The 26,351-nt window shown below is 42.2% G+C and overlaps 1 protein-coding gene across 8 annotated transcripts in view; it reads left to right on the forward strand.

The window, feature by feature from the left end:
- Positions 1 to 26,351, forward strand: part of SPEF2 (sperm flagellar and cilia associated 2) — a 141,148-nt gene that overhangs the window by 43,342 nt on the left and 71,455 nt on the right. For all 8 annotated transcript variants that reach the window (XM_037063158.1, XM_037063157.1, XM_037063159.1 and 5 more), the window contains exons 10-15: positions 7,413 to 7,632; positions 9,178 to 9,326; positions 10,788 to 10,863; positions 12,164 to 12,225; positions 13,871 to 13,974; positions 17,549 to 17,805. In XM_037063158.1, the coding sequence (XP_036919053.1) occupies positions 7,413 to 7,632; positions 9,178 to 9,326; positions 10,788 to 10,863; positions 12,164 to 12,225; positions 13,871 to 13,974; positions 17,549 to 17,805 (868 nt within the window). The remainder of the gene's footprint in view (positions 1 to 7,412; positions 7,633 to 9,177; positions 9,327 to 10,787; positions 10,864 to 12,163; positions 12,226 to 13,870; positions 13,975 to 17,548; positions 17,806 to 26,351) is intronic.

Genomic DNA, 26,351 nt, shown 5'->3' on the forward strand with positions numbered 1-26,351 from the left:
GGCTTGGCCAGTTCATCTGTTCAGGTTGTTGTGAGACCTTTAAACTGGGCCCCATGGCAGAGCCCGTTCCACGGCGGCTCCCAAAGGAGAAGGCATCGTTCGGCTGCCCGTCAGTTAACCGACTTCTCCTCTCTTCCCCCTTGTTATATAGGGCAGTACAGGGCAGTATCTATTCTTCCCATTAGAACCTGGCCAACAAACAGGGCCCATACAGTGGTTAGGAAACCACGTAGGGCTGGCAGTTACAGGAGTCAAACGCCCTGTCAGCCAAGGTATCCAGCCACCTTTTCTGCTTCCCCTGAGAATCATGGGTTGCTCTCAGAAATTTTAAAGTCTGAATTACAAATTTAGGCAGTTCCTCCAGATTCCCTTAGGGTTTCTGGGTGGTTGGAGGAGAAAAAGCTTTGGGAGCAAAGGAAAAGAACAGAGGCTGTCAAAGCTACAAGGTTTTACCTTAGTGCTTCCTTGTGGAGCATGGCTTTTTTCTGAGTGCCAAATTCCCTGGCAAAATAATTGGAATGTAGCCCCTGGACTTTCTGTGTTGCCATAGTAACAACTGTGCTTCTATAACATCTGATTACCCCTGATAGGAGACAGGACATATCCAGATGAAAGGTCAGCCAGGATTGAATTCTAGAGGTCGAATTCCTGGAACTGGAACCAAGATGGTCAAGATAGTTTACCTGAGGTAACCAGAACTAGGGAGAGGCAGAAGAGAGCCTAAGCCAAGTCCTTTGAATAGGCCAAGGATCAAAGCTGAGATTGGTAAGAACCAGACTGGAAAATGAAAATGAAGCTGGTGGGTTGGAAGCTAGGCAGAACTGGAATAGAGCAAGGCTCAGATTAAAGGCTTGGAAGCAAAGTGAGGAGGTCCTAGGCAATTGCCATAAACTAAGCTGGAATGTCTGCCCCTTATTTTTATTATCTGCCTGTCCTGTGGCTCACTGTTGTGTCAACCTAGTTTAAGAGACCCAAGGCAAACATCCAGTTAGGAATATGAAATTCCTGTGACTCGATAGTCACAGACAGCTTTCCACAGAGCATCTCTCATATACCCATTCAGACAGGCTGCTCCTACCCATTCCAGGACACTGTTAGATCTCTGGAAGGATTTCTCACAAAGTCCAAATGCATAGATTGTCTATAATGCATTACCTTTTAACTAAGATGATTTGTGCTGCCATGAAAAGGAAGCCTGAATTTAATGGAGAAGCTCACACAAAATCATACTACAGGCCATCACTTCTAAATATGCTTCCAGAAGCAGCTAATTTCATCCATGGTGTGTGGCTTCTTGCTAACTTCTGTCTATAATGACGACACTTCTCATCTTGTCCCTAAATTTAGGGTTGGGTTTTGTCCATCTGTCTTATTTGGGGATCTAAGTCATCTTTGTACTTAATCAAAATTAAGCCACACTGTAGAAAATAAAGCACCTCAGCGGTAGGAAGGAAAGGTATTTCACAACGCATTTGTTGTCTGTTTTACATACACTTGTACACAAATACTGGTAATAACGCACCATGCCTTCCTGACAGAGGGCCCTGGTCAAAAATGTTTGAGAGCCACTGTCTTAGAAAATGCAGAAAATGAGTGGTAATTATGTTTCAAGAGAAGCAGGGCAGGTCAAGAAGTGCTTATAGGTGTTCAGGACAATAAAAAATGGGGAAATCTAGTGAAGTGGCTGACCTGGAAGGAAGGCATCTGTAGCTAAAGAGAAGTTCCTGGTGATGAACACAGAGTGTCCCTGGGACTTTGAGGACTGGCAATGGCGGCAACCACACGCCTTGGTTCTAGTGCAGGTATGAGAGTGCCTTCTCTTCCTCATTTTCTGCGGGGTGGTATGTGAGGAAGACCAGCCACAGTAGGTGCAGAGGGGATGCAGCTTGAATGCCTTGGTAGGGCCGAGCAATGGTGCTCCGGCCACTGCACTCCAAAAGAAATGCAGCTTCGTTCTGGGGACTTGCTACATGTAGTGTCTCTGGAAGTCAGTTTATTGGAGCTTCTACCCTAAAGTTTTGGCCATTATTTCAAGATAATCTGTCCCTTGTTGGGTTGTATTTTCTATAGGTAAACAGATGGCATTTCAAGGACACTAGCAGGTGTCAAAAACAGACTAAGGGTTGTAACTTCTAGAAAGAAAGAAGCATTGCTCCGAGTTTCTGAATGTACTTGGAGCCTTCCAGACTTGGACTATCGGGGGCACTTCAGACCACGTAGATGTTGGTGAACTCTAACCATTTATGAAGACAAACACGATTGTGTGTACTTTCAGGCTAGTTCCATCACTCTATAAAAATCACATTGAAACATCACTACTGAATATCAGTGGCGTCACCTAATCTTTGTTGAACATTGTGCTAGTGGAACTCGCATTTTGTGGACTGTTGAATGCATTCCAAGGCCTAGATTCTGTTTTATGTGTTCATCCAAATGAACAATGTCTCCCCTCCTTTTAAAAGGATAGTTGAGCAAGCGCTATTCCCAGCTTGGAGTTTTACAAGGGGCCAGAGATGAGAATGATGCACATTGGCTTTGTTCCAAGGGTAATCGTGTTCAGAGAGGTAAACCAAATATGTTGGGAAATCCATGCAGCTCCATGAGCATCCTCATCCAACCCCTGGGCCAGTGCTGGAGTCCAGGAAGGAATCTGGTGGACCGAGCACATGGAAGATCTCAGGTGTGAAGATGCACAGGTGCACAGCCAAACACATTCTGCTCCAGCAGGTGCCGTCTGTAAATGCTCACAATGATTAGCCATGGTTAATAACAAGGGGACCAAGGGCAATGACTTAGCAGGTTGTAGCAAACAAAAGGACATGACAGGCTGGAAGTAAGCAGAATCGGAAGTCTAGGTAGCCTTGAGGGACCTACAATAACATACAGAGAACTGTGTGCGCGTACTGAATCCAGGCTGGAAAGCAGAGGGTTAGGTCCATGTAATTGAGGAAAACAGGAAGAAATGGGGGTCCCATGGTCCCAGGAATTCAGAATTCAGTTTCTGGAAGGGTCACTGAAGGTCCTTTAATAAAATAGAACTAGTAAAGAAGTTGTGACTTTTCAGCAAGGGCAGAGGCGGTTGACTCTGTTGTGATTTCAGATCTTTGTTGTAAGTAGACAGGAGGTATTGGTAGATCTTGAGTCTTGTGCTTGCACCTTCTCAAAAATGCTTACTGGTGGTATTATACAGGCACAATAAAAATAAAGAGGTCTTATTTATTCATTGTATATGCATGTCAGTTGGCATTAATTTGTGCTGGTAGCAAGGAGCTTATTTACACACACAAAAAAGTAGTGTTTGACTAAAGCAATAATTTCTACCAGGCGATACTTACCTAGTATTGTCTCAGACATCAGAGCCCAGAAATTAACAGTCAGATGTTACTCGTTCAGTAACTGAACAAGTAAGAATTGTGTGTTTCATATGATTTTCTCTAATAAAATTTCATTATATAATTTCAATATGTAAAGTAGGGATCTGGTAAAAAATTCTGATTCTTCTTTGCTGATAAACTAGAAAATCTCTTTAGCTCATTGTAGTTAAACTAGTCATTTTTATTCTAGTCTGAATTTACCTCTTTTTCCAGTTCTTCTGACCTCCTTTTGGCTCACCATATTCTTGTTTCCACCTGAGATGTTTACCTTGATTTACCCTTTATTCTTGATCACCAGCTATATTTTTAAGGTGGCTCTGAAAACTGCCAAACCCACGATCTGCTCCTTTTCACAGGTCAGGCCTAGTCCTTTTCCTGAGCATTCAGTTCTCTTCGTGGTCAACATTCTCTCCCATTGTCTCCGGCCACATTCTACAATCATGCGGTGACAGAAGAGGGCTTACTCTGCCCCCTTTGTGAGGAAACATGCCTGTCTGATTAGGGTGCAAGCTGAATGTGCTTCTCCCCATTGGGCAGGATAATGGATGCTGTCATGCCTGTGTGACCCCTGTCACCTCTGTGTGGCACTATTGTGTGCCTTCAGCAGCTGCCTAAGAACGTCTTAATTAAGCATTTAAAGTCAGCAGCCACATTAGCTACACAGACAGCATTTCATTTGGCCTTTACAACAACCCCAAGAGATAGACCTTATCATCCTGCAAAATGAGGGAATTGACCAGAGTGGGATCTCATCCGTATCAAAACACAGTCATCTGATTAAGTCCCAGACTCTTTCCTTTAAGATGGGTTAGGTCACTGCATGGCACAGAATCATTAGACATTGGAAACTTTCCAAGTAAACTTGGCCTTGGCCTTACAGCCTATTTTATTTTAAAATAACATAATCTCTCTGGTTTCTGTTGTTTTATTTGGTTAGTTTCTGATTGGTCACATTACATACAATTATCACTTATCTAATTAGAAGTATAAATGATTCCAATGAATGAAAGCAGAAGCCAGTAATCAATCATAATGAGATCAAAAATTATGCAAATCTTTCCAGTATTTAGTTAATTCTGAACAATCCATATAATTACTATGCACAATATTTTTGGAAAAACCAAAGGCATTAAACTAAAACAAAATTTTCCACAAATGGATAGTTTGAATAGAAGTGAGAAATATACTTATATTTATATAGTAATAAATCCTGCCAACTTTAAAGTAAAACATATTTTAAATACTTTTTGTTATCCTCTGTTGGTTTATTTGCTTTAAAAGCATTTCCTTATCTCTCATGTGGTCACGTTAGAAATTCTGGCCCCCAGCCAGACAAGGCAACTCTTTATCCACTTTGACAGTTTATATTCTGAGCATTTTTTGTCAGGTACTGAATGGATAGGAAAAGAATACTGACAAAAGAAAATGTCATAGAGTAGGCATGTATTTATTCATAAATACCATATCATGTATATTGATAATAAATGTTATCATATTTAAGTATACATATTTACATGTGCTGTGTCATAGAGAATACATACTAATATAAGTATAAATATGTTTTGACATATAGTCAATGCAAAGACATATATTGCCCCCCTCAAAAAGATCCGACACAAGCTGCACAGGCGGTTCAGACCGGCAGAGGTTGATGTTTGTTAAAGAAACAAGGTGCTCTGCCCTCGTTTTTGTTTCCTCTTTGGTTTTCGAGAGCATGTATTGTTGGGGGTTTCTGCCTACTCACCACATGGCGTTGCTCCTGCTGGCGCAACGACCTGGAATAAGAAGCCCAGGTCGAGATGATTGGAGACAAGTGATACAGTAGAGGAAGTGCTACTAGAACTGATCACCTTGGATAAGATTTGGGGAAGATCTACATGATTTTAACAAAATATGATAAGGTGATATGTCTTAGAATTCATAATTTCCTGTACCACTGAAACAATATGACAGTTTTTTTTAAGTTTGAATAGTTTGATAAATAGGTTGTAAGTACTAATTCCAAATAATCTCAAAATATAGCAGAAATGACATATTTCTACTCTTTGTTTCTGATCAATTGTGGATGGAATATCTATATAATGAAATTGTCACTTAATTGTGGTAATCAATTTGTTTCATATGCATTTGAAGGTCATTTTCGAAGCCCTTCATGTGACCAGGAAAATACCACATTACCTACTTTTTCAATCAGTGATTTGTGTATAAGATAAAAGCTTCTTGGTCAAACTGATGATATTTTTTTATTTAGCCCATTAAGGTGATATGGTAATAGGTCATCTAATATGTATTCTTCCCTGTATTTGTGAAAGAACTTTGATTGGGTCACGGTGAGTCAACTCCAATGTCCTGTAGAGGTTGTGAGCACATGTTCTGGAATCTGCGTTACTATTTGTTGTGAACACAGGCAACACAGCTTCTATAATACTTGGGCATTCCTTCTGCAATACTGGAAAGATAATAATACTTGTGCAAGAGCTGTGTGAGAACCATGTGAGATAATTCATGAGAACGACAGTATATGAGACTTGGTGTATAGTAAATGCCAATTCATATCTTTATTGTCTCTTACAATAATGCAATTTTGTAAATATTGTAGGCATGATTCTTGAAAAATATTTCCTAGTGAGGTTGGCTTGTCATTTCCTTTTTGGATGTCATTTTGTCAATTATTTTTGATGCCCTTTTGATAACAGGGTTCTGTTAGTTTTGCCAGGTGAACCAGAAAGCTATCTGTTTTCTTCCATTTTCCGGAGAACAGAACAACCTTCAGATTTCTGTTTAATTTCTGTTCATTTTAAGGACTGAAATTTTTTTTCTGTAAACCATCATTGTATTCAAGGTTCCTACGGATGTAGTTCTTTGACAACTTTTCCATTTCTTTCATAGTTTTCATCTTTTCAAGTATTTCACTTAAATTAATTTTAATCATTTGTACTTTCCTAAAATATGTTTTTTACCATACAGTAATAAATTCAAATTTATTAAAGTTGTATATAACATTTTCTTAAAAATGTTTAAGTCTCCTTAGAATCTGTTACTATCTTTTCATTATGTTACAAAATTGATATTTGCTATTTTTCACCTTTGTTGAGAGCTAGTAGCAATTTCATTGCCAGGATAGCATAGACAAGTTCTAGAAGTATATCAATAAAAGATATCTCAATAGTTTGCTCTCTAACTTATACATTTCCATTTTTATGAGTCCCTTCATCCATATTTCTTTTATTTATTTTAAAGTTATTTTTTCCTATTTCAATGCTTAGTTTACTCATTTCCCTTCTTTTTAAATCTTAAGTCAAGGCAATTCATGCCAAGGAACTATGAATTTTCCTCTAAGTAGATTTCCATCCCATCCCATATCTTTAATAAGTCTATTGTTTTCATGTTCTTTTTTAACTTCTTTACATCACAAATAAGTAAAAAAGAATGCTTTTAATTTTTAAATATCTTTTTCATATCTTTCAAATATCAATTTCTAGTTTTATCACACAGAACTTGGAGAATGTAGTTAGTAGTTTTTCTTTTTCCTTTTCCTTTAATTGTTTGATCATTTCAGCGAGAAACCTAAAAAAAAAAATAGAACTGGAAGTTAAACATAGACATCGTATTGAGCATGAAAGTTTTCTTTTATCTTTCTGTCTTTAAAAAATATGCAAGCTTAGTATTTGCATAAGATGCAGATAAGCTATTACTGTCTTTTATCTGCTTACTGATGATAGTATCAATTTTAACTATCATTAGTGCTCAATCCAAACTACAGTTTGTCTTAGTTAACTCAGTATGTCTACTTTGATAAATTGTTAAGGATTTTAGAGTTGGGTGGGTTTTTTTTTACTTCTATGTTGTGAGCTCATTTTTCTGCTCTCAAATATGAAAGTATTATGTTATTACTCACTTATGTAATTAATTATTTAAAGTACTGATTAGCATTCATTTGTTAAAATTTAAATTTACTTTCAACATTCAAATGTCTTACATGCCTAAATTCCACTTCTAAGAATATCTGTTTTGTTTGTTTCCTCGTGATTTTTGTAGAACATGGTCGGAGAGTGGGCGTTACCAGAAGACATGGTTGACCGCTTACCGCCCTCCAACAACCGCATATTGGGCCACGTGGTTCACCGACTGGTCGAAAAATCTCTGCCCCCTCAAGTGGAATCAACAGAACCTGAATTACCTTCATTTGCCATTAAAGGCTGCATATTGGGGAAAACATTTAGTGGAAAAACTACAGTTCTAAAGTTTCTACAAAGAGGTATAATTTCTGTGTATGTTTGTATTTGTGAGGTTCTACCAACGCTGACTCCAGTTGCCAGTGGCTCTACCTGTAGAAAACATACACGAGGACCTGCTGATGCAATAGGAATATCCTATTGTCATCCAGAATTTTGTACTAGAATGATCAAATATTTTGTTGTCCAAGGAGGACCTTTAAGCATGGAGAGTCATAAACTGCAACCGTCCCAGGCAAACCTGGCTGTAGGCAGGTGCTCTGTAATGATGATGTGTATACAGTGTAAACAGAAGTAACAACTTGTAGACTCTTCCCCGTAGATTTCACTTACTTTCCTAATAGATGCAGTAAGATACTAATAATTTGTCACAAATAATGAGAGAAATACACTTAAAGTGTAATTTTGTTTATTCTTCATGTGCGTTGAGTTCTCTGTTTTTAATGAACCTTTGGCTTGTTCTGTAGAAGCTTTTTTTTTCCAGTTCGAAGCAGAATCATAGGTTTGCATCTGTTTGGTTAGTTTCTACTCATAAATATAACATCATTACTGGTTTTCACTGCAAAGCTCAAGATTGGCACTGAGGCCAGTCCCTTTGGTACCATCCCTAGGCAGAGAAGGGCCACAGGTCATTATTGAGGTGTTTAAAAGACCTCTTTAAAAAGCCATTTGACAAAATCCCAATGAGATACTACCACACATTTACTGTAAGAGTTATAATTTTTTTTAAAAAGGAAAATGACAAGTGTTGGCGAGGATGTAGATATTGGAATACATTACTTGTAGGAATGTGAAATGGTAGACCCATTGGGGAAAGTAGTTTGGTGGTTTCTCAGTGAGTTAAACAAAGAATTGCCGTATGACCCCAGCAATTCCACTACTGGGTATATACACAAAAGGATAGAAACAAGTGTTCAAAAAAGAAATAGCAACCTCGTACAGGAATATTCATAGCGGCACTATTAATAACGGCCAGAAGTCGGAAATAATCTAAATGTCCATCACCTGGTGAATGGATGACAAAACACGGCATATCCATGCCATGCAATATTATTTATCCACAAGAAGGAGCGAAATACTGGTACATGCTACAACATGAATGAACCTTGAAAACATGTTACTAAGTGAAAGAGGTCAGACACAAAAGGCCACATATTCTATGATTCCACTAATATGAAATATCCCGAATAGGCAAATCCATAGGAACAGAAAACAAATTAGTTTTTGCCAGGGACAGAGATGGGGAGAGATGGAAAGCAATTGCTTAATGGGTCTCCTTTTGGGAGGATAAAATTTTTTTGGAACAAGATAGCAGTGATGGTTGAATGACCTTGTGAATAACCGAAATACCAGTGAAGTGTGTCTCTTAGAATGGTTAAAATGGTTAATTTTATGTTCTGTGAATTCTAACACAATAATAATAATAATAATAATAAGAAGAAGAAGAAGAAGAAGAAGAAGATGCTTGATCCAGAAGACGGTTCTCAGGGGCCCTAAAGGCAGGATGAGAGGGGGAAGCCCTCCTAGGATAGTGACGTCAATTTCCTAAACTGCCTTTCTTACCCTAGACTTTCCCATTCGGGTACTTTCTATCGACACTCTTCTGCAAGAAGCTCTCAGAGCATTTCATGACAAGGAAACAGCCCAGGAGGCCCCACCCACTGAGACTGAAGCCGAAGGAAAGACTGGGCCTGATCAGCACGGGAATGAAAGCCAGGCAAGTGTGATTTTAGCTACTATCCATGCACCTCCCATATGAGAGGCGAAGCCAGGTGGAATCCAAGAGAACTTCTAGACTAGAGATTGGCAGACTTTTCTGTAAAGGTCCCGAGAGTAAACGTTTTAGGTTTGTGGGTCAAAAGGCACAATGAAGGGTAGTATGGGGTCCTTATATAACAAGAAAGAAATCAGCCCCCTCCACCACCACCAGTCTGTCTCCCTGAGTGGGCCATCCAGGGTGGTGGGCTGGCTTTGTGCCCAGTCACCTTCAGCAGGAGACTTTCTTCTAAGGAAGAGCCACTGAAGGTGAGGCGGTGGAGGGGCTGGATGTCAGGGGTGGGAGGGGAGTAGGCTATGAGGACTGTGGGAGAGTTTACCAAGTCACCGGCTCCCGGAGAGGAATTCTGCTACAGCCAGCCCAGCAGTGGCCAACAGCGGAGTCCCATTCGTACAGTGCCAGAGCTGAGCAGGGCAGGGGTGTGAGGGAACACCCAGCCTAGTCCCTAAGCTCACAGTGGTGTCTTGTGGAGTTTTAAATTCCTGAGGGCCATAATAAAACAGTCACCCCCCGAAATGTGGTCTTTGGGGCATCAGCAGCAGACTTCTGATCCAAACCTATAGATCTCAGTTTGGGGAGGTGAGGGTGGGAGGGAGGCCTCCGGGTGGTTCACCAGCATCCCATTCCTATCAGTATTGGAACTGGCTGCATTATTGCATGAAGATTCTAAGGAAGGAGAGTGTGGCCCCACCTTGAGAAGCACGACGTGGTCCAGTACCCTCATTTTATCAGGGAGACAGTAGAGCCCCAAGCTTATTTTCACTGGGGTCCGAGGGCTTGTTAATGTTTAGGCTGTGATTGGGATTCCAGGTTCTAAGTCCAGTACTCTTTCCCCTTCCTTATGCTGTTTCCAAAATGGAATAAATTCACAAAGAATCTAATTCAGATCATTTGCATGATCTGCAAAATAAGCATCATTTAACTGTAAATTCTGAAAATAACTGGAATTTTTCTTCGTTGTGGGCTGCTCTGTCTTCCATGCGGTTCTACTCCTCATAATCTGACCTTCAGGGCACCAGACAGTGCACGTCTGTCTTTATTTCCCTTCCCTGTCGGGCCACGCCTGACCCCTCAGGGCTGATCTTCCTAACATGGATTTCCATAAACTCCAGCTCTTTCTCAGCTTCCGGTGTATTCTCAAAATGGCAGTTGCTGTATTTTACAGAGTAACTGACAGCCAATGGGAAGACATTCTACCACAGGTTACTTTGTGTTTCCATAAGTACTGTTATCACTGAACTTTGTTTTCTTCGGGAGATTAGTCAGCCTCTGTTAATATTATTTATGTTTTAGATAAAATAGCACAAGTTTTCAAACCTAACTTATAGAAATACAATTAAGGATGCCATTAAAATATAACAATATTAAAAATCTGTTCATGTGTGTGTTTTCTCCCCAAAGGATCTGCAAAGTAAACTTTTAGCTGATTCAGTTTCATTTGAGTCATTACCAGAAAGAGAAGATAAAACTACACCCAGTAAGTAAAATAGCAAAACAGATCACCCAGCGTTGACATCAGAGGGATGGACGAACAGGAAGCACATCCCTGTGAGCACAAACAGGCGTCACACAGTTGTCTCCATGGTCATTTGACAGAACAAGATGAATACAGACGCCCCTAACCTTTGTCCACAAGTGGGGATAAGAGACAAGAGTGATCGGGCATCTTTCCCACTCCTTCACGTGCTGCAGCTGCTCAGCTGTGTGGCTACAAAAGCCACCTGCATGTACCGTCCTCCTCTTTCCCGGCTCTGCAGCGAGGCAGGGCCTCATTGTTTCCCCTCGCCTGCCCAGGTCTGGGTGAGGGGTGCTGTCGGGGCGCTCTCTGCGTGCTGCTGCTCTGTCCACGGCGTTGAGGGCGGCTTCGGGGTCAGGTCTCTGCCGCTCACCTGAACGGTGGTTCCTTAGATGACACTCAGTTTGTTCCTAACCTCGGGCAAGACAAATAGAAGCAAGCTCCCCAAACCTAATGAACAATCACCTCCCTAAAGATCTGCTCTTCAGACCTTCAGGTCCTTGGTAGAACCATTGAGAGAAAACACTTTTGAGTCTTAAAAATATGTTCCATTTGTGCTAGTGAAGGCCTTGCCCTATTCAACAGTTTCCTCAAGCTCTGGAATGAAGTTCAGACCCGCCTTGCCATCACCGTTCCTGCCTTCGCCGTGGGCAGCGTGCGGATTCCCCAGAGACGTACCACTCCCCCGAAGCAGTCAAGTTTTCCATCTTACAAAAGGAGCTAATCTTCCCCTTATTTTTAGTTTATTTGTTTCTTCCAGATATCTTAATTGATTTTTAATCTAAGACTCTATAACCTGTCTTATTACAAAGTACAGTAATTATGAATGGATTTTTGAAAACTTTTTATTTATACTTTGAATTTAACCCAAACCTCCTCTGACTTCTAGAGTTTTCTTTCCACTTTTAAACTTTGTTATGTATAACTAGATAATCCAGGAAAATAAAATGTAAAGAATTAAACCTTTAACATTTCTTGAGAAACTTGGTTTGTTTCCTGAAAAGAAACCCCCAACAATGTTGAAGTATTTCTAAAGATACTGTCCTGAGCGAGCCCACACTGGAGGAAAGCCGTAGGAAACACCGAGCCACACGGTGGCCAGGATCTTAACGCTGGGATGAGGGTGGCCGACGTGCTGTGGTCATTCTATTCCTTCCTTCCTCTGAGCATCTCAGGCAGAGCTGGGTCCAATGACCCACCTATCCAAAACCCTAGACGGTCAGATACTGGAGTTTGTTCTTACCACTTTTCCTGTTGCTAGGTGCTGATGCCGGTAAAACACCAAAACCTGGAGAACTCCAATCAAGTGATAGTTTCTCTAAAGTAAGTATTGTAGTCTAATTCGGGGTACAAGTATATTGAAACACGTCATGATTGTTTGGTTTTTGATGTTTCTTCAAGTGGCATGAAATACCAATGTGTTCCTCTTTGGTTTGAAGTAAATATAATGGTAAAATATTAGCTAAATACTTGCTATTCTTTACACTATTAATATTCTTTATATTTGAAGCAGTAGAAATTGATATTCAATTTTGTCGGCTAAGAAAGTAAACACATTTTTTAATTTTTGACTTAATGCCATATTTTTATTTATATGTTGTTCTTTACCAGTTAATTTATGACTTTTATTTCCCTTCAGACTCTTTACTTTTAAGGAATTTTCCCAGAATTAATCCTTAGACTTACTGGTGACTCTACAGAATATTTCACTTATCTATTTGAAATACAAATTACCAGTAAGACTAAGTATATTTTTATATTTAAATTTATTGAGTTGCAAGTCCCCAAAATTCCATACTCAGTTCAATTCAAAGGGCATATTTTGTTTCATACACTGATGTAATGATTTGGAATCTACCACTGAACAAAAAAGACAGAGTTCTTGGGCCTTATGGAGTTGACATTTTCCTAGAGGAAAACAGATAATAAAGGCACAAATACATAAATGAACGAATTGCCATTATATTATCTATTGGATAGTGATGAGGCCAGGAGAGAAGAGTAAGGAGTGGAGTAGGCCAGGGGGATCAGGGACACAGGCCGAGTGCAAAGGACAGGCTGCTGTCTCACACGGGGTCAGCCTCCTTGAGAAAGGGACGTTTCCGCAGGCCGAGAACAGATTGAGAGAGTCAGCCAGCTGATATGGGGAAGCATTTCAGGCGGTGAGAACAGCCGACTGACACCTGTGAGGTAGAATGGTGCTCGGCATCACCGTGGCAGAGGAGTGAGGGATGAGCAGAGAGAGCTACGCTGGGAAGGACAAGACTCGGGTGAGCCAGGCCCTATAGGCAATGATTAGGACATTTGGAGCAAAAGGAGGAGTCTTTGCAAGGTTCGGAGCAGAGATGTCATGTCATTCTACACAAAATGCTCACTCTGGTGGCTGAGTTAAAAACAGGCACTAAGAAAGCTGCTGTTGATGGAGAGTGCTTTGCTGGGCCAACCCATTCTACGGTAACATTCTTAGCAAACATTCTAAGGCTGGGCAAAAGACAAAAGCTTATTATTTGAGGCCCAAAGCAGGAGGCAAGTAAGTACAGCAGCAAATAAGCAAGCAGCAAAAAACAGACAGAAAATATGTGGACTGTGACCTTGAATGAAGAGAGCATTGCAGGACAAGGGCTGTGTCTCTGCCCGTTAGTTACCGCAGAGGCACGCCCCATCTGCATGGTGGGAGTAGCTAGAACCAATCAGAAAGCCTCATTCTTCTTGATTGGAAGTATTTGAGGATGAGGTTTGGGATGCTGAAAATTAAAGAGGAAGATCTTGAAAGGGAGGAAGCCGCAAAGGGAGAACCTCAAAATCTGCATACACGTTTTCCTAAAATTCCTGGAAGGCTCCAAAATTATCACAGATGATCCGTGTCTTCATGAGGGAATATGACCATTTAATGGTTTTTTTCCTCCAACTATTTGAAATCTAACTTTTAAATTAGTTTTACCTTGCCACCCATTGTTTGTTTTCACAGCTCACGGCCCGCGCTCAGCTTGGTGCAAAATCAGAAAAGATGCTGAAGAAAGGAAAAAGCGTTTCTGACCTGTTGCTAGTTAGCATCCTGGTAAATGCTATTAAGTACGTATTATTGTTCATCTATTTAACATATTCTCTATCATATAGAGATGTATAAAATAATATAGAACTATCTTTATTTTTGATATCTAACGAACACTACTTATCTACATAAGAAAACATACAGCAAGATCCAGATATATTTTGTGATTTGCATGCCTATATTTCACTTCCCCCTTGAACAACCATGACTTTGTTCACCCAGATGCAAGTTCATGTCAGTTGCTATTCCATGTGGGAAATTCAAAGAGAAACCAGATTCTACTTAGAAAAGCCAAGGGACATGTTATGGAGGGGAGGACCCTGAACTGTGGACTCACGGGCCAATGCGCTTCCTCATTTTGAGTTTCAGAAGGAGGGGATGCACTCGGGGGTCCAAAGGTTGGGCAGGGATGGGGAGGGAAGCAGTGAGAAAGTATAGTTGCACAGGCAAGAGATAATTTTGAGCTTAGCTCAGAGGTGACGTGTGATAGGAGATGAATAAAAGTCAAAATAGGCTGTGATTCTGTAATCTTCCTCCCTTCTGAAGATAGAGGATTCTCCTCGGCCCTCCTTAGTAATACAGAAAAAGGACACATTGAAAGAAGCCATAGAGGCTCTGTGATATGTATAAGAAAGTGATGAGGCTTAGCAGGATGGAAAAAAAAGAATCAAAAAGGCTACTGAGAAGAGCTGGGAGCACTTGGGCGGGCGAGGAGAATGAATTGGGGCGGCTGTGCTGAGTGGGGAGCAGTGAGTCTGAACACCACTTTAGTGTTTTCCTGAGACCTCATCAAAGGCTTAAGTTGCCTTTCTATTGCTATGTGTCGTAGAACATTTTCTTCTTGAATGCTGGGCTGAGGAAATTGGGTCACAGGGGTGCTCCCCCTCAGAGCTGGAAGGGATCTCATCCTCAGAAGTGGCACAAAGCGTTTTACCTGTGGGACTGCTTACAGAAACAAACTGTGTAAAGGGGAGGGGAGCGATAAACAGATCTGAGCTTTGGCTTCAGGGGAACTAGCGGACCACCGTCAGAACTTCCCTACCCTCCCCCCACTGTCCCATTGCCCCTGAGGCACCTTCCCAAGGCTGTTGTCCCTTTGAAATTCTTTCATCTAGTCCAAACCCATCCCCTCACAATGAGGAAAGGAAGGCACATGACAGTGCAGCGAGGCAATCCGGTCACAGGTCTGGTTCGCAGTGTAGTCAGAGCCAAGGCCCAGTTCTTCTCACTCCACGTCCCCTGGTGTCCTCATGCTGCAGCAGAACAAGTGTGACCTTGACCTCCCCTTTCCTTTGAAGTGGCTGTTGAGACTGTGAGTGGAGGGGAGGCCACCACCTAGGTTTGGGGAGATGCTCAAGGAACTTCGTCTTAGGCCAGAGGAGCCACAAGCCCGTTATGTTACAGAACAAGCAGGGTTCTCCCCAAGGATGGTATACAAATACCGTCTGGACCACCTACTGGGCTTGATTGTTCACCGCCATTCGGAAAGATGTCTCTCAATGCCAGAGAATTGTGAAAAGGAGAGGAAATGTTTATTTAATGCTATGCAGACTTCAGGTAGTGACCCAATGTTCCCATTAAAATATCAAAGCCCTTTCGGACACCCACAGAAACCCACAGTGCTTCCTTCTCCCCCTGCTCTAATTCAGGGTGCCGTAACTCAGGAAAAGAAGCACATGTCCATGTTTCAGGCCACTGGCACCATCAGCTATGTCACTGTCCAGGCAGGATCTCTAATTAATCTAAAGCCATGTGGCACCCTCTCATGGCCTACTGGCAAGAGTTCTTTTCCCCTTCTCCCAGACAAAGTCTCTCCTGCTTCCCAGGCCACGCAGCCAAAGGCAGCACCCCAAAACCGCGTGGTCCTCTTCTACCAGAGCTTCAGGGGTCTGCACTCTGGCCAAAACCCTGTGGATCTCCCCGCAAAGTTGCAGAGAGGGTCAGGTCACCACTGGGGCAAAGCTGAGTGGCGATTCTCTGCTAAAACCACATGGTGATTCTCTCTACCCCCAGCCGCGGGGGTCCCCACTCTGTCCAAAAGTGCTTGGCTCTCTTTCTGCACTGCCACAGCCTCGTAGTTCCCTCTCTAAAGTCTGGGTTTTAAAACCCAGCGCCAATCTTCCTCTGCATCCCCATTTCCCACTCCTCCCACAATGAGCTACACTTGCCAGCACTCTCATATCCTTCCAGCTTTACTGGGCTGCCATCACGAGTCTGGGCAAGTGTGGCCCCTTGTCATGGAGCCAATCATCTCCAAGCTCTCACACAGGTGCTATAAACAGGGGGAATTGCCTCCCAGTTACATCCTGGGTGGAAGTCCCTCCCATCCCCCTGGTTCAAGGCATGGCCACAGCTATTTGACATACCCATGCAACCAGTTAAAGGTTATAGATATGTTAAATGACTAGGCCAGAGGTTAGCTGCAAAGCTGTTGCTATGCAAAACAGCTCTGAATGGCCCTGCTCCATTTGTCCCTTCCCCAACTCACACCTGTGGGGGGGGGGGGGAGGAGTGAGAACATCTTAATATTTCCTGGACATCTTGAGTTCTGGATCTCATTCCAAATCTTTTTTTGGGACCCCCTCTCGGTTGCACCCTGTTACAATTAGGCAGAGTGCTTCACCATGCCCTGCACAAGTTACAAAAGCAAAAATGCAGTCTTTTCCTGCTCTTCCTAGCTCTAAGAGAAAAAGGAACAAGACCATGACTTAATCCAAACACCAAAATCTCGATTTTGCATAAATTAGAGGTTTAGAACTAAAAAGTCTATGTTTATGCCCCCATCACGTTGTTTTCCAATTTAAAGAGCTAAAATCATTCTTAGAGCACCCATTCTCTACAGAGGATGCTGCGCTGAGGGGCCTTACCCAACTTACAATTTCATCGAGATAAGTAAGGCTCACTCGAATTTTTCTAAATTGCCATAGAATACTTAGCAGTTGTGTGGTGAAGTGAATGAGAGTGGGAGGAGCTCAGACCAGGCGGTTGTGGCTCCATCACCAGGCGGTGGTGGCTCCATCACCGGATGGAGTGACTCCATGCTGGCTGGGGGTGGAAGGGTAGGAAGAGGTTCCCAGGTTGGCACTGTGAGTGTCCACCCCGCGCTAGCCTCTGTGCCGGGATCTTAAAATGCAGCATTTCAGTTCCTTCTCACAAGCCCACTGTGATGTGTCACCGCACTCTGTGTAGATGAAGGAGTGGGTTCAAAGGAGAAAGGGCCTGCAAACACAAGCTAGAAAATGCAACTTATTCTAATTCACACTCACACAACAGTGAGGAGATCAGTTTGTTTCAAGTAAATGGCTCAAAGCTATGGAAGAAGATGTAATAGGTCAGTAAGTTGTGTCCAGCTAGTTTTAGAGACCATGTTACGGCTTCTGGAATCAATTTGGTGGGCAGCAGGCACCCACAGAAGAACTGTAAGCAAGTGAATGATTAGTTCACCTAACTTTAACTATAAAGAAATAAAACTCATACAGGAGGGGATCATTATGGAATTGATGGGATTGAAAGAAAGATAAAGGCAAGACTAATTATAGTATTATTTCCAAAGTGTCTGCCGAAATATTCACGGTTTGTCCACTTTCAACTCAGCCAGCTACCGGTGGATCAAGGCTGGGTCCTCGATGGTTTTCCCATGACGCTGAACCAAGCAAGGCTTCTGGACGAAGCTCTCACAGGCTGCAGCCGAACCCTCATGGAGCTGGAGAGAAAGAAAGCCCAGAAGCACGCACTGGCTGTTGATCCGACAGCCACCAAAGAAGTGCCTCTTCCCCCCACTGCCCTGGACTTTGTCATGTTACTGGACATTTCCGATAATTCCTCCCTGGATCGCATGAATAACATCATGGGTAAGTTGGTCACCTCTTTTTTTTATTTCATTTCATTTTATTTTTTGATTTACAGTTTGAATTTCTTTAAAATACTGCATATCCTAAAATTTAATTCTTCTTCTGGCACAACCTGTCTGGAGATGGTGCAGACTCGGTCCCACGAAATGGCCCCCAGTTACAGATGCGAATCTCAAGTGGTGGGTTCCTGTGTTACCGTCACTTCTCTCCAACTTGACTACAAACCTGGGGGCTTCCGTGACCCATCCTCAGGTTTAATAATTTGTTATCGTGGCTGACAGGAGTCAGGGAAACACTCGTGGATATTATAGAGGATTCAGAGGAACAGCCAGGTGAAGGGTGTGTAGGGCAAGGTCTGGGAGGGCCCCTGTGGGGCTTGGAGTGCGCCACCCTCCCAGCATGTGGGTGCGTTCGCCAGCTCAGAGGCTCTTCAGGGTTTTTAGGGAAGTTCCATGATGGAGGCGCGACTGATTCAATCACTGGGCATCCCCATTAGCTCAGTTTTCTGCTCCCTAGAGACCAAGGGTGGGCTGAAAATCCAGACCTCCAATCACAATGTGGTTGGTTACTCTGGCAACCAGACCCCAACCTCCAAGAGTCAACCATTACCATAAGCTCAGATAGTGTCCAAAGGGTCTTATTCTGAATAACAAAAGATGCTCCCAACCTACTAAATGGGAGAACATATTCACCAACAACACACCCGATAAGGGACTAGTAGCCAAAATTTATAAAGAACTCATAGTACTCAGCATCAACACCAAAAACAAACAAACAAACAAACAAAAGAACAATCAAATTTTAAAAAATGAGCAGAGGATCTACATAGACACTTCTCCAAAGAGGATATACAGATAATCAATAGAAATGTGACCAGATGCTCAACGACACTAATCATCAGAGAAATGCACATTAAAACAATGAGATATCTCCTCACACCTGTCAGGAGAGGTCCACCAATGACAAGTGTTGACGAGGGTGTGGAGAAAAGGGTCACGCTCATCTTTGTTTTGAGCTTGCTTAATTTTGACATCTTCCATCATTGTTTACTTCAATAAAATGACAGAACTCCTAGATATTCACCTAGCTGTTGAGCCTCATAGTTTAAACTGGACGCTGTTCGTTGCACCGCAGAAGGGAAGGTGTACTTCTATCCGCATGAAGGAGGAGGAGTCACGGGGTCAGGAGTGAGGCTTCTGCTGGTCCAGCCAACTCCCCTTTCCTGTTTGGGGGACAGCGGAGGGCTAGCTAAGAACACTGCCAATCCATGGCCATCTGCTGGCAGAACAGGGTTCTGAACTCAAGATAAATCTGACTCGAAAGCAGGTTATAAAGCACACACAGACGTCTGTGGGTGAGAGTATCCCTGAAAGCTGATTATGACCCTGCAAGGACTGCAGGAGGCTGGCCTAGCCCCCTGTGGCTCCATTGGAAGAATATTGCTGTATGTTTCAAAAAAAACAGGAGGAAACCAATTGGCAAAACTTTTCAAGAAATCCGACTCGGTCTGGTTTGAGTTCTTTCAGTTCCCTATCAAAATTATATAACAAATAATTCTGATAAATTTGGCAAAGCTGATATTAGCATCTAAATACTTTTATTTCTTAATTGTAGACCCTTGACTTACAACTAGCCTTAAAAAGGCCCTTTCTCTGCCCTGGCTGGTGTAGCTCAGTGGATTGAGCGCGGGGTCACGGTTCAATTCCCAGTCAGGGCACATGCCTGGGTTGCAGGCCAGTTCCCAGCAGGGGACACATGAGAGGCAACCATACATTGATGTTTCTCTCCCTCTCTCCTTCCCTTCCCCTCTAGAGATAAATAAATCTTAAAAAGAAAAAAAGGCCCTGTCTCCTCTACACCAGGGAGACTTTCTCCTTTGCCAAATTTATGTTTATATGTATGTAAATAATATTTGTTTCTACTCTTAGAAATTGGTATTAAAGCATAATGAGATGTTTTTCCTGTTTATCTTATATTTCTAATATTGTATGTTTCTAGGTCTGAACTGAACTGAATCAGTAGCTCAATCGGGGCTGTTTAAACCATGAAAACTAGTATGAAGTCATTGAATTGATAGTTCACACCCATTTGGATTAGAACTGAGTGTGCTAAATAGGTGTCCACAACCTTGAAAGTCCATCCACAGCTTTCATGGTCATGTATTTTAAGTTAAGAAAAAGTATTACGCTTTCATATCTTAAGATTTTTCTTCTTAAACTATAAAATTTGAATGGCCTTTGAGAGATCATTTTGCCAATATACTCTCCTTATCTTAGGCAAAAACCCACCTGAACTGTTTTGGGCAGATAAAACTCTATCCTTCTAAAGCAGCTTGTTCACTCACAGATGCATTTATTATCCAGCGCATGCTGTGCAAGGCACAAGAACTATATTCTGCCTTCTGAGAATTTATTGGAAACTGTAGATAAAGAAGCAAGGGGTTACACAGCACAGAACTGTGTCCTGCATGACAGCCACTAGCCACACATAACTATTTCAATTAATTAAAGTTAATAAATTGAAAAATTCTGTTCCTCAGTCACCCTGGCCACATTTCATGTATACAGGTGGCTACTGGCTATCGTATAGACAGTACCAATGTAGAAGGTTTCCATCATCTCAGAAAGTTCTGGTGGATGTCATTTATAGAGGGATGGAAGCTAAAATGCACCACTGGTAAATATTTAGCCTTTATAATGTGCCAGGAATTGATAATACAGACGTGAAGGGTAAGTCCTCACCCTAGAGTAGTTCACAGTGTGGCATGAGAAGAAACAGAGTAAGCTGCTTGTTATAATATGGTCAGTTCTGTGCAATAACAGGTGTTCCCAACATGGAGGGAGGTCAGGCAGGCCAAGAAAGGGAGGAAAATAGAAACACAATTGCAAGCCTTGGTAGGTTGGTGTGGTCCATCTAGAGAACAGCAAGTGCACAGTAGGGCTGCAGGGAGTAAGCTGTAGAGAAGCAGCAGACAAGAGCCTGGAGACTGGACAGAAGGCCAGATGAAGAGTCTCGCCCTGGCTTGGACTTTATCTTGAAGCCAAGTGAAGTCAATGCATTACATTAAAGCTGAAATTTAATGCAATTAGTTATGCTTTTTGTACTGGTCATTTTGGCTTCATTGGAAGGGGAATGAAATTGGAAGCAATGAAATGAGTTAGAAAAGTATAACCACCTGAAAAACAACAAAGGCAATAAGACAACGGTAAAAGGCAAGATAGGAAGAGTCTGCTTCGAGCAGTATTTAGGAGGAAAACCACCAAGCGCAGTGATCGGGTGGGCTGGGGGATGCAGCACAGGGAGAACAGGATGACTTTGAGTCTCTGAGTTGCACAGTTTTTTGAGTGACGATACCGCTCACTCAGAGAGTATGGAAAGAACGCGTAAGAATCCCTTAGGAATACACTGAGCCTGAAGTGCCTGTGGGGCTTTTCAGCTAAGATGTTAGAGAACAGTTCTATAAATGAGTCTAGATGTCAGGAGGGAAATGCGCACCACAGTTATAGACTTGAAGGTAAGATCGTCTAAAAAGAAAAATGTAACTTAAAAAGTATTCAGGATGAGACCCAAGGAAACATGAAAATGTAATGGGAAGAGCAAAAGAATCTCTCAGAAGCAGCAGCTCTAGAGAAAGGAAGAAAGCCAGGGTGAGTAACGTCTCATAACCAAAAGACAGATTGTCAAAATAAGGCTGTTGTACTCTCCTCCTTCCAGACTGGTGGGGGCTGGGGTCCTGAGACCTGAGCTGGGGGTCCCCAGGGTCCAGTGCAGCATGCCACCCTACAATGCTTGGGGTCCTTAGAGAAGCTGGAAGAACAGCACCACAAGGAAGCAACCTACAGCCAAAGTCAGGTGGACTCAAAGGCTGGACATCAGTCCAGCCAGAGCCTGGCAGAGAGGAATGGACCAGACTGAAAGCCAGCAGGCAGGAGAAACACGTGGGGAAAGGGGACATCCAATGTGGGAGTAAGGAAATGTTGGAATGGAAGAGTGCGAGGCTATGCCTGGGCTTTTAGCTGGGACCTTGGGCCATCACCAGCCTGGAGGGAGCAGCAGTGTTCATCACATGGTGAGAGGCACAGACAGTGAGTACAGCCCCAGAGGCTTCACCCTGTGTAGCGGCGACTGGAGAGAAATGTATCTGCTTCTTCATCTGGGTGCCATCTTTAGTTCGTGAGGTCGTGGGGCTGTACATTAATGTATACATTCTGTTTGGTAGGTACAATTCAATAAACACCTTATAATTTAAAAAGACACTCAGAGTCTGGAGCCAGATTGACCGGAATTAAATCTTTTCTCTGCCATTTATGAACAGTGCACTTTGGGGCCAATTATGGAGTTATAATCCTGCTTCTCAAATTTTCTGTGACTATAAAATAATGGTGGTCCATGCTGTTGTGGATACAACAAACAAAATCACACAAACTGAAGACGTCCTGTAGAGAAAAGGGACAGCCTGGCCACTCTCTGAGTGAGCGAGCACCCGACTCTCACCTGAACAGGCTTTTACTGCTTTCTGGGAGTGTTACATCAAGGAAGGTCTTCATTCATCATTGTCAGGCAATCATGATCAGACAATAGATAACATTCGAAGAACTATGAGGGTTTATTCTGAGTCAGGGTCAGTTAGCTAAAGAGCCATAAAACTTTGGGAAACAAACTCATTTCAGGCTTGGACCCTTATCAGAAAATTGAGGACATTCTTAGCAAAGCAGGTTTCACAGGATTTTATGCATTCTTAGGCTTGACTGCCCAGGGGAACTTGCCCTTTCCAGCATAGGACTCACCACCCTCTGTCATTGTTTCAAGATTAAGTCAGACAGGGGAAGTAAGGCAGCCAAGGGATTAGGAGACTTCTTGCAGACCTAATGAGGACTCAGGCTATGTCAGAACTGAGGTGTGAGGGTTCCTCACTCCTTTTTCTATAGCCTCCCCAAGTCCTCCCCTGATGGCCCCATCATGACTGTGCTTGTCATCTCTCCCTTGAGGAATCTTACCTGTCATTGGCTAACCAGTCATCCACCTGGGGCCAAGCAGGGCAAAGTAAAAGGGGGCAGAGGCAGTGTCCCAGCTGGGAAGATGAGCTTTGTCTCCTTAGTGGCCTATGGTCCCAAGGTCTCTTTACTCAGCCTTAGCCGTGGAAGATTACAGCTTCTGAAACCAGGCAGGGCAGTTCCCAACAGAATATGTGTAAAAGTATTTAAGAACTGTGCACTAACTTTTACCTATAAATGTGACAGCGAAATAGGTAAGGACTGAAATTCATCCACTGGCCTTGATGGCTTTGGTGGCAGGGCTGAGGGAGGTCCCAAAGGAGGAGTGGAGAAGGAAGGACGAACTCTGTGGCTGGGGCATGAGTGGGGGTAGAGGAAGTGGATGAAGAGCGAGGGGAGATGGCTGTCAAGGTGTTTGTCTCTGTAAGAAAGGGCACAGCCGTGGCAAACAGGTATTTATTACCAGTCCTTTAGTTTTCTCTCTCTCTCTCTTTGAGAAAAGAGCACATGCGTATCAAAGAGCTCAGGTGATCTTTAAGCCAAAAAATTAGTGTGGTTACAAGTCACGTGGTTATATATTTTTCTTTGAAGGTGTCTACCTGTATTAGTGTAAGTCTTGGAAACAGAGATGAATGTCGTCTAAGGCTGGTATAGCCCAGAGACACAAAAATTGAAGTTATAAGATGGGGGAGAGAAGTTGAAGGTTCAACCAAGCAATTCTGGTTTGCTAGAAAATTAAGTGAAGTCAGAATAGTGTTGGTAATTTGGGTGAAAAGGGTGTTAAGAGACTGGCTGGTGTTAGAGAGATTCACTGGCTACATGGGAGTGCTTGAAAAAAAATAGGAGTATAAGTCATTAAGACAACAGAGATGGAGCCATTCAAGGTGGTCACAAAATCTAGGACATGGTCATGGTAGTGAGCACTGGGAGCAGAGAGAATGGCAAGGGGTCAATGCCTGGGCACAACGGGGGGAGGAAGAACGCTCACCTGTGTGCTGAAGTCCCTGGCAAACACGACAAAGTGGCCATGACAGCATCTCCTGAGAAAAGCCCCCCCCCCAATTTTCTTCAGTCACCCACTGCTAATACCAGTAATCTTCAAGTTGAATAAATAACCTGCAAGCATTATTCTGTATCCTAGATCCACTTCCTCTTTTTCTGCTGTGAATGTAGATGGAGAGCAATTGATTGCTACATCCTGTGATGGTCCTTCATTTTCCTAAACACTATTAATTTATTCACTCTTTAATGTTCTCTCTCATAGACTGAGAAATTCTAATTTTTAAACATCTAATTCATTGGCAAAACAGCGGGATACAAAGTCAATATCCAGAAATCAAAGGCATTTTTGTATACCAACAATGAAGCAGCAGAAGCAGAAATCAAGAAAAAAATCCCATTCAATATAGCAAAAACAAAAATAAAATATCTGGGAATAAACCTAACCAAGGAGGTAAAAGACCTGTATGCAGAAAACTACACAACACTGAAGAAAGAAATCAAGGAAGACACAAATAAATGGAAACATATACAGTGTTCGTGGGTTGGAAGAATTAACATCATCAAAATGTCCATACTACCCAAAGCAATTTATAGATTCAATGCAGTACCTATTAAAGTACCAATGGCATATTTCACAGACATAGAACAAACACTTCAAAAATTTATATGGAACCATAAAAGACCCCGAATAGCTGCTGCAGTTTTGAAAAAGAAGAACAAAGTAGGAGGGATCACAATACCTGACATCAAACTGTATTACAAGGCCACTGTAATCAAAACAGCCTGGTACTGGCATAAAAACAGGCACATAGACCAATGGAATAGAACAGAGAGCCCAGAAATAAACCCAAATCTCTATAGTCAATTAATATTCGACAAAGGGGGCAATAACATAAAATGGAGTAAAGACAGCCTTTTCAACAAATGGTGTTGGGAGAACTGGACAGCTACATGCAAAAAAATGAAACTTGAGCACCAACTTACACCATACACCAAAATAAATTCAAGGTGGATAAAAGACTTAAATATAAGCCGTGAAACCATTAAAGCCCTAGAGGAGAGCATTGGCAAGAAAATCTCAGATATTTCACGCAGCAATATTTTTACTGATACATCCCCTAGAGCAAGGAATATAAAGGAAAGAATAAACAAATGGGATCTCATCAAAATTAAAAGCTTCTGCATGGCTAAGGAAAACAGTATCAAGATACAAAGAGAAGCAACAGCTTGGGAAAACATATTTGCCAATGATACCTCAGACAAAGGTTTAATCTCCAAAATATACAAAGAACTCACTCGACTCCACTCAAAGAAGACAAGCAACCCAAATGGGCAAAGGATTTGAACAGACATTTCTCCAAGGAGGACATGCAGAGGATCCAGAGACACATGAAAAGATGCTCGATATCGCTAGCTATCAGAGAGATGCAAATTAAAACCACAATGAGATACCACTTAACACCAGTCAGAATGGCTATCATAAACAAAGAAACAAACAACAAGTGCTGGAGAGGTTGTGGGGAAAAGGGGACCCTAGTTCACTGTTGATGGGATTGCAGACTGGTACAACCACTATGGAAAGCAGTATGGAATTTTCTAAGAAAACTAAAAATGAACGTGCCTTTTGACCCAGCAATTCCACTATTAGGAGTATATCCTAAGAACTTTGAAACACCAATCCAAAAGAACCTATGCACCCCGATGTTCATAGCAGCACAATTCACGATAGCCAAGAGTTGGAAGCAACCTAGATGCCCATCGGTCAATGACTGGATCAAAAAGCTATGGTACATTTACACAATGGAATTCTATGCTGCAGAAAGGAAGAAGGAACTACTACCCTTTGGAACATCATGGATGGAACTGGAAAGCATTATGCTGAGTGAAATAAGCCGGTGGTGAAAGACAAATACCATATGATATCACCATTAACAGGGATCTAAACAAAACAAACAAGCAAGCAAAATATGACCAATGACACTCAAATACGGAACAGGGGGACAGGTACCAGAGGGGAGAGGGGAGAGAATCATGGGGGAAAAGGGGATGGACTCACATGAACAAGTATAAAGGACGCATGGACAATAACTAAGGGTCGGGGGTGGAAATGGGAGGGAGGCGGGGAGCATGGGGCGGGGGGCGGGCAGGGTTGGGAATATAAGACAGAAAGCTGTACTTGAACAAGAATTAAATAAAAAAAATTATCTAAAAAAGAGAAATCTACAGCTCAAAAAAAACCCATATCTAATTCAAAGCTCTTTTTCCTCTATGATTTTTTATTTATTCTAAGTTTGTGACTACTCTGGACTTTGTACTATCAATCCTGAATAGGACTCAATCAGAGCTGTTGTGATTGTTTTTGTTATTGTACTTGGTCTCTTTTGGTCTATTCCTTTATATTTATTCTGTAGGGAAAAATCATAAGGTCTAAAAAGAAATATAAATTACTTTATTGTATTGTAATATAATATTGATTAATAAATAATCTTATGCATTCTATACTTTATGTCCACCTTGTTACTTCATTCCTAATTTTTACATCATGGTGGT

Source organism: Sturnira hondurensis, unplaced genomic scaffold (genome assembly GCF_014824575.4).
Source record: "Sturnira hondurensis isolate 20B ecotype Veracruz unplaced genomic scaffold, ASM1482457v3 Scaffold0014384, whole genome shotgun sequence".
In the NCBI taxonomy this organism is placed as follows: Eukaryota; Metazoa; Chordata; class Mammalia; order Chiroptera; family Phyllostomidae; genus Sturnira; species Sturnira hondurensis.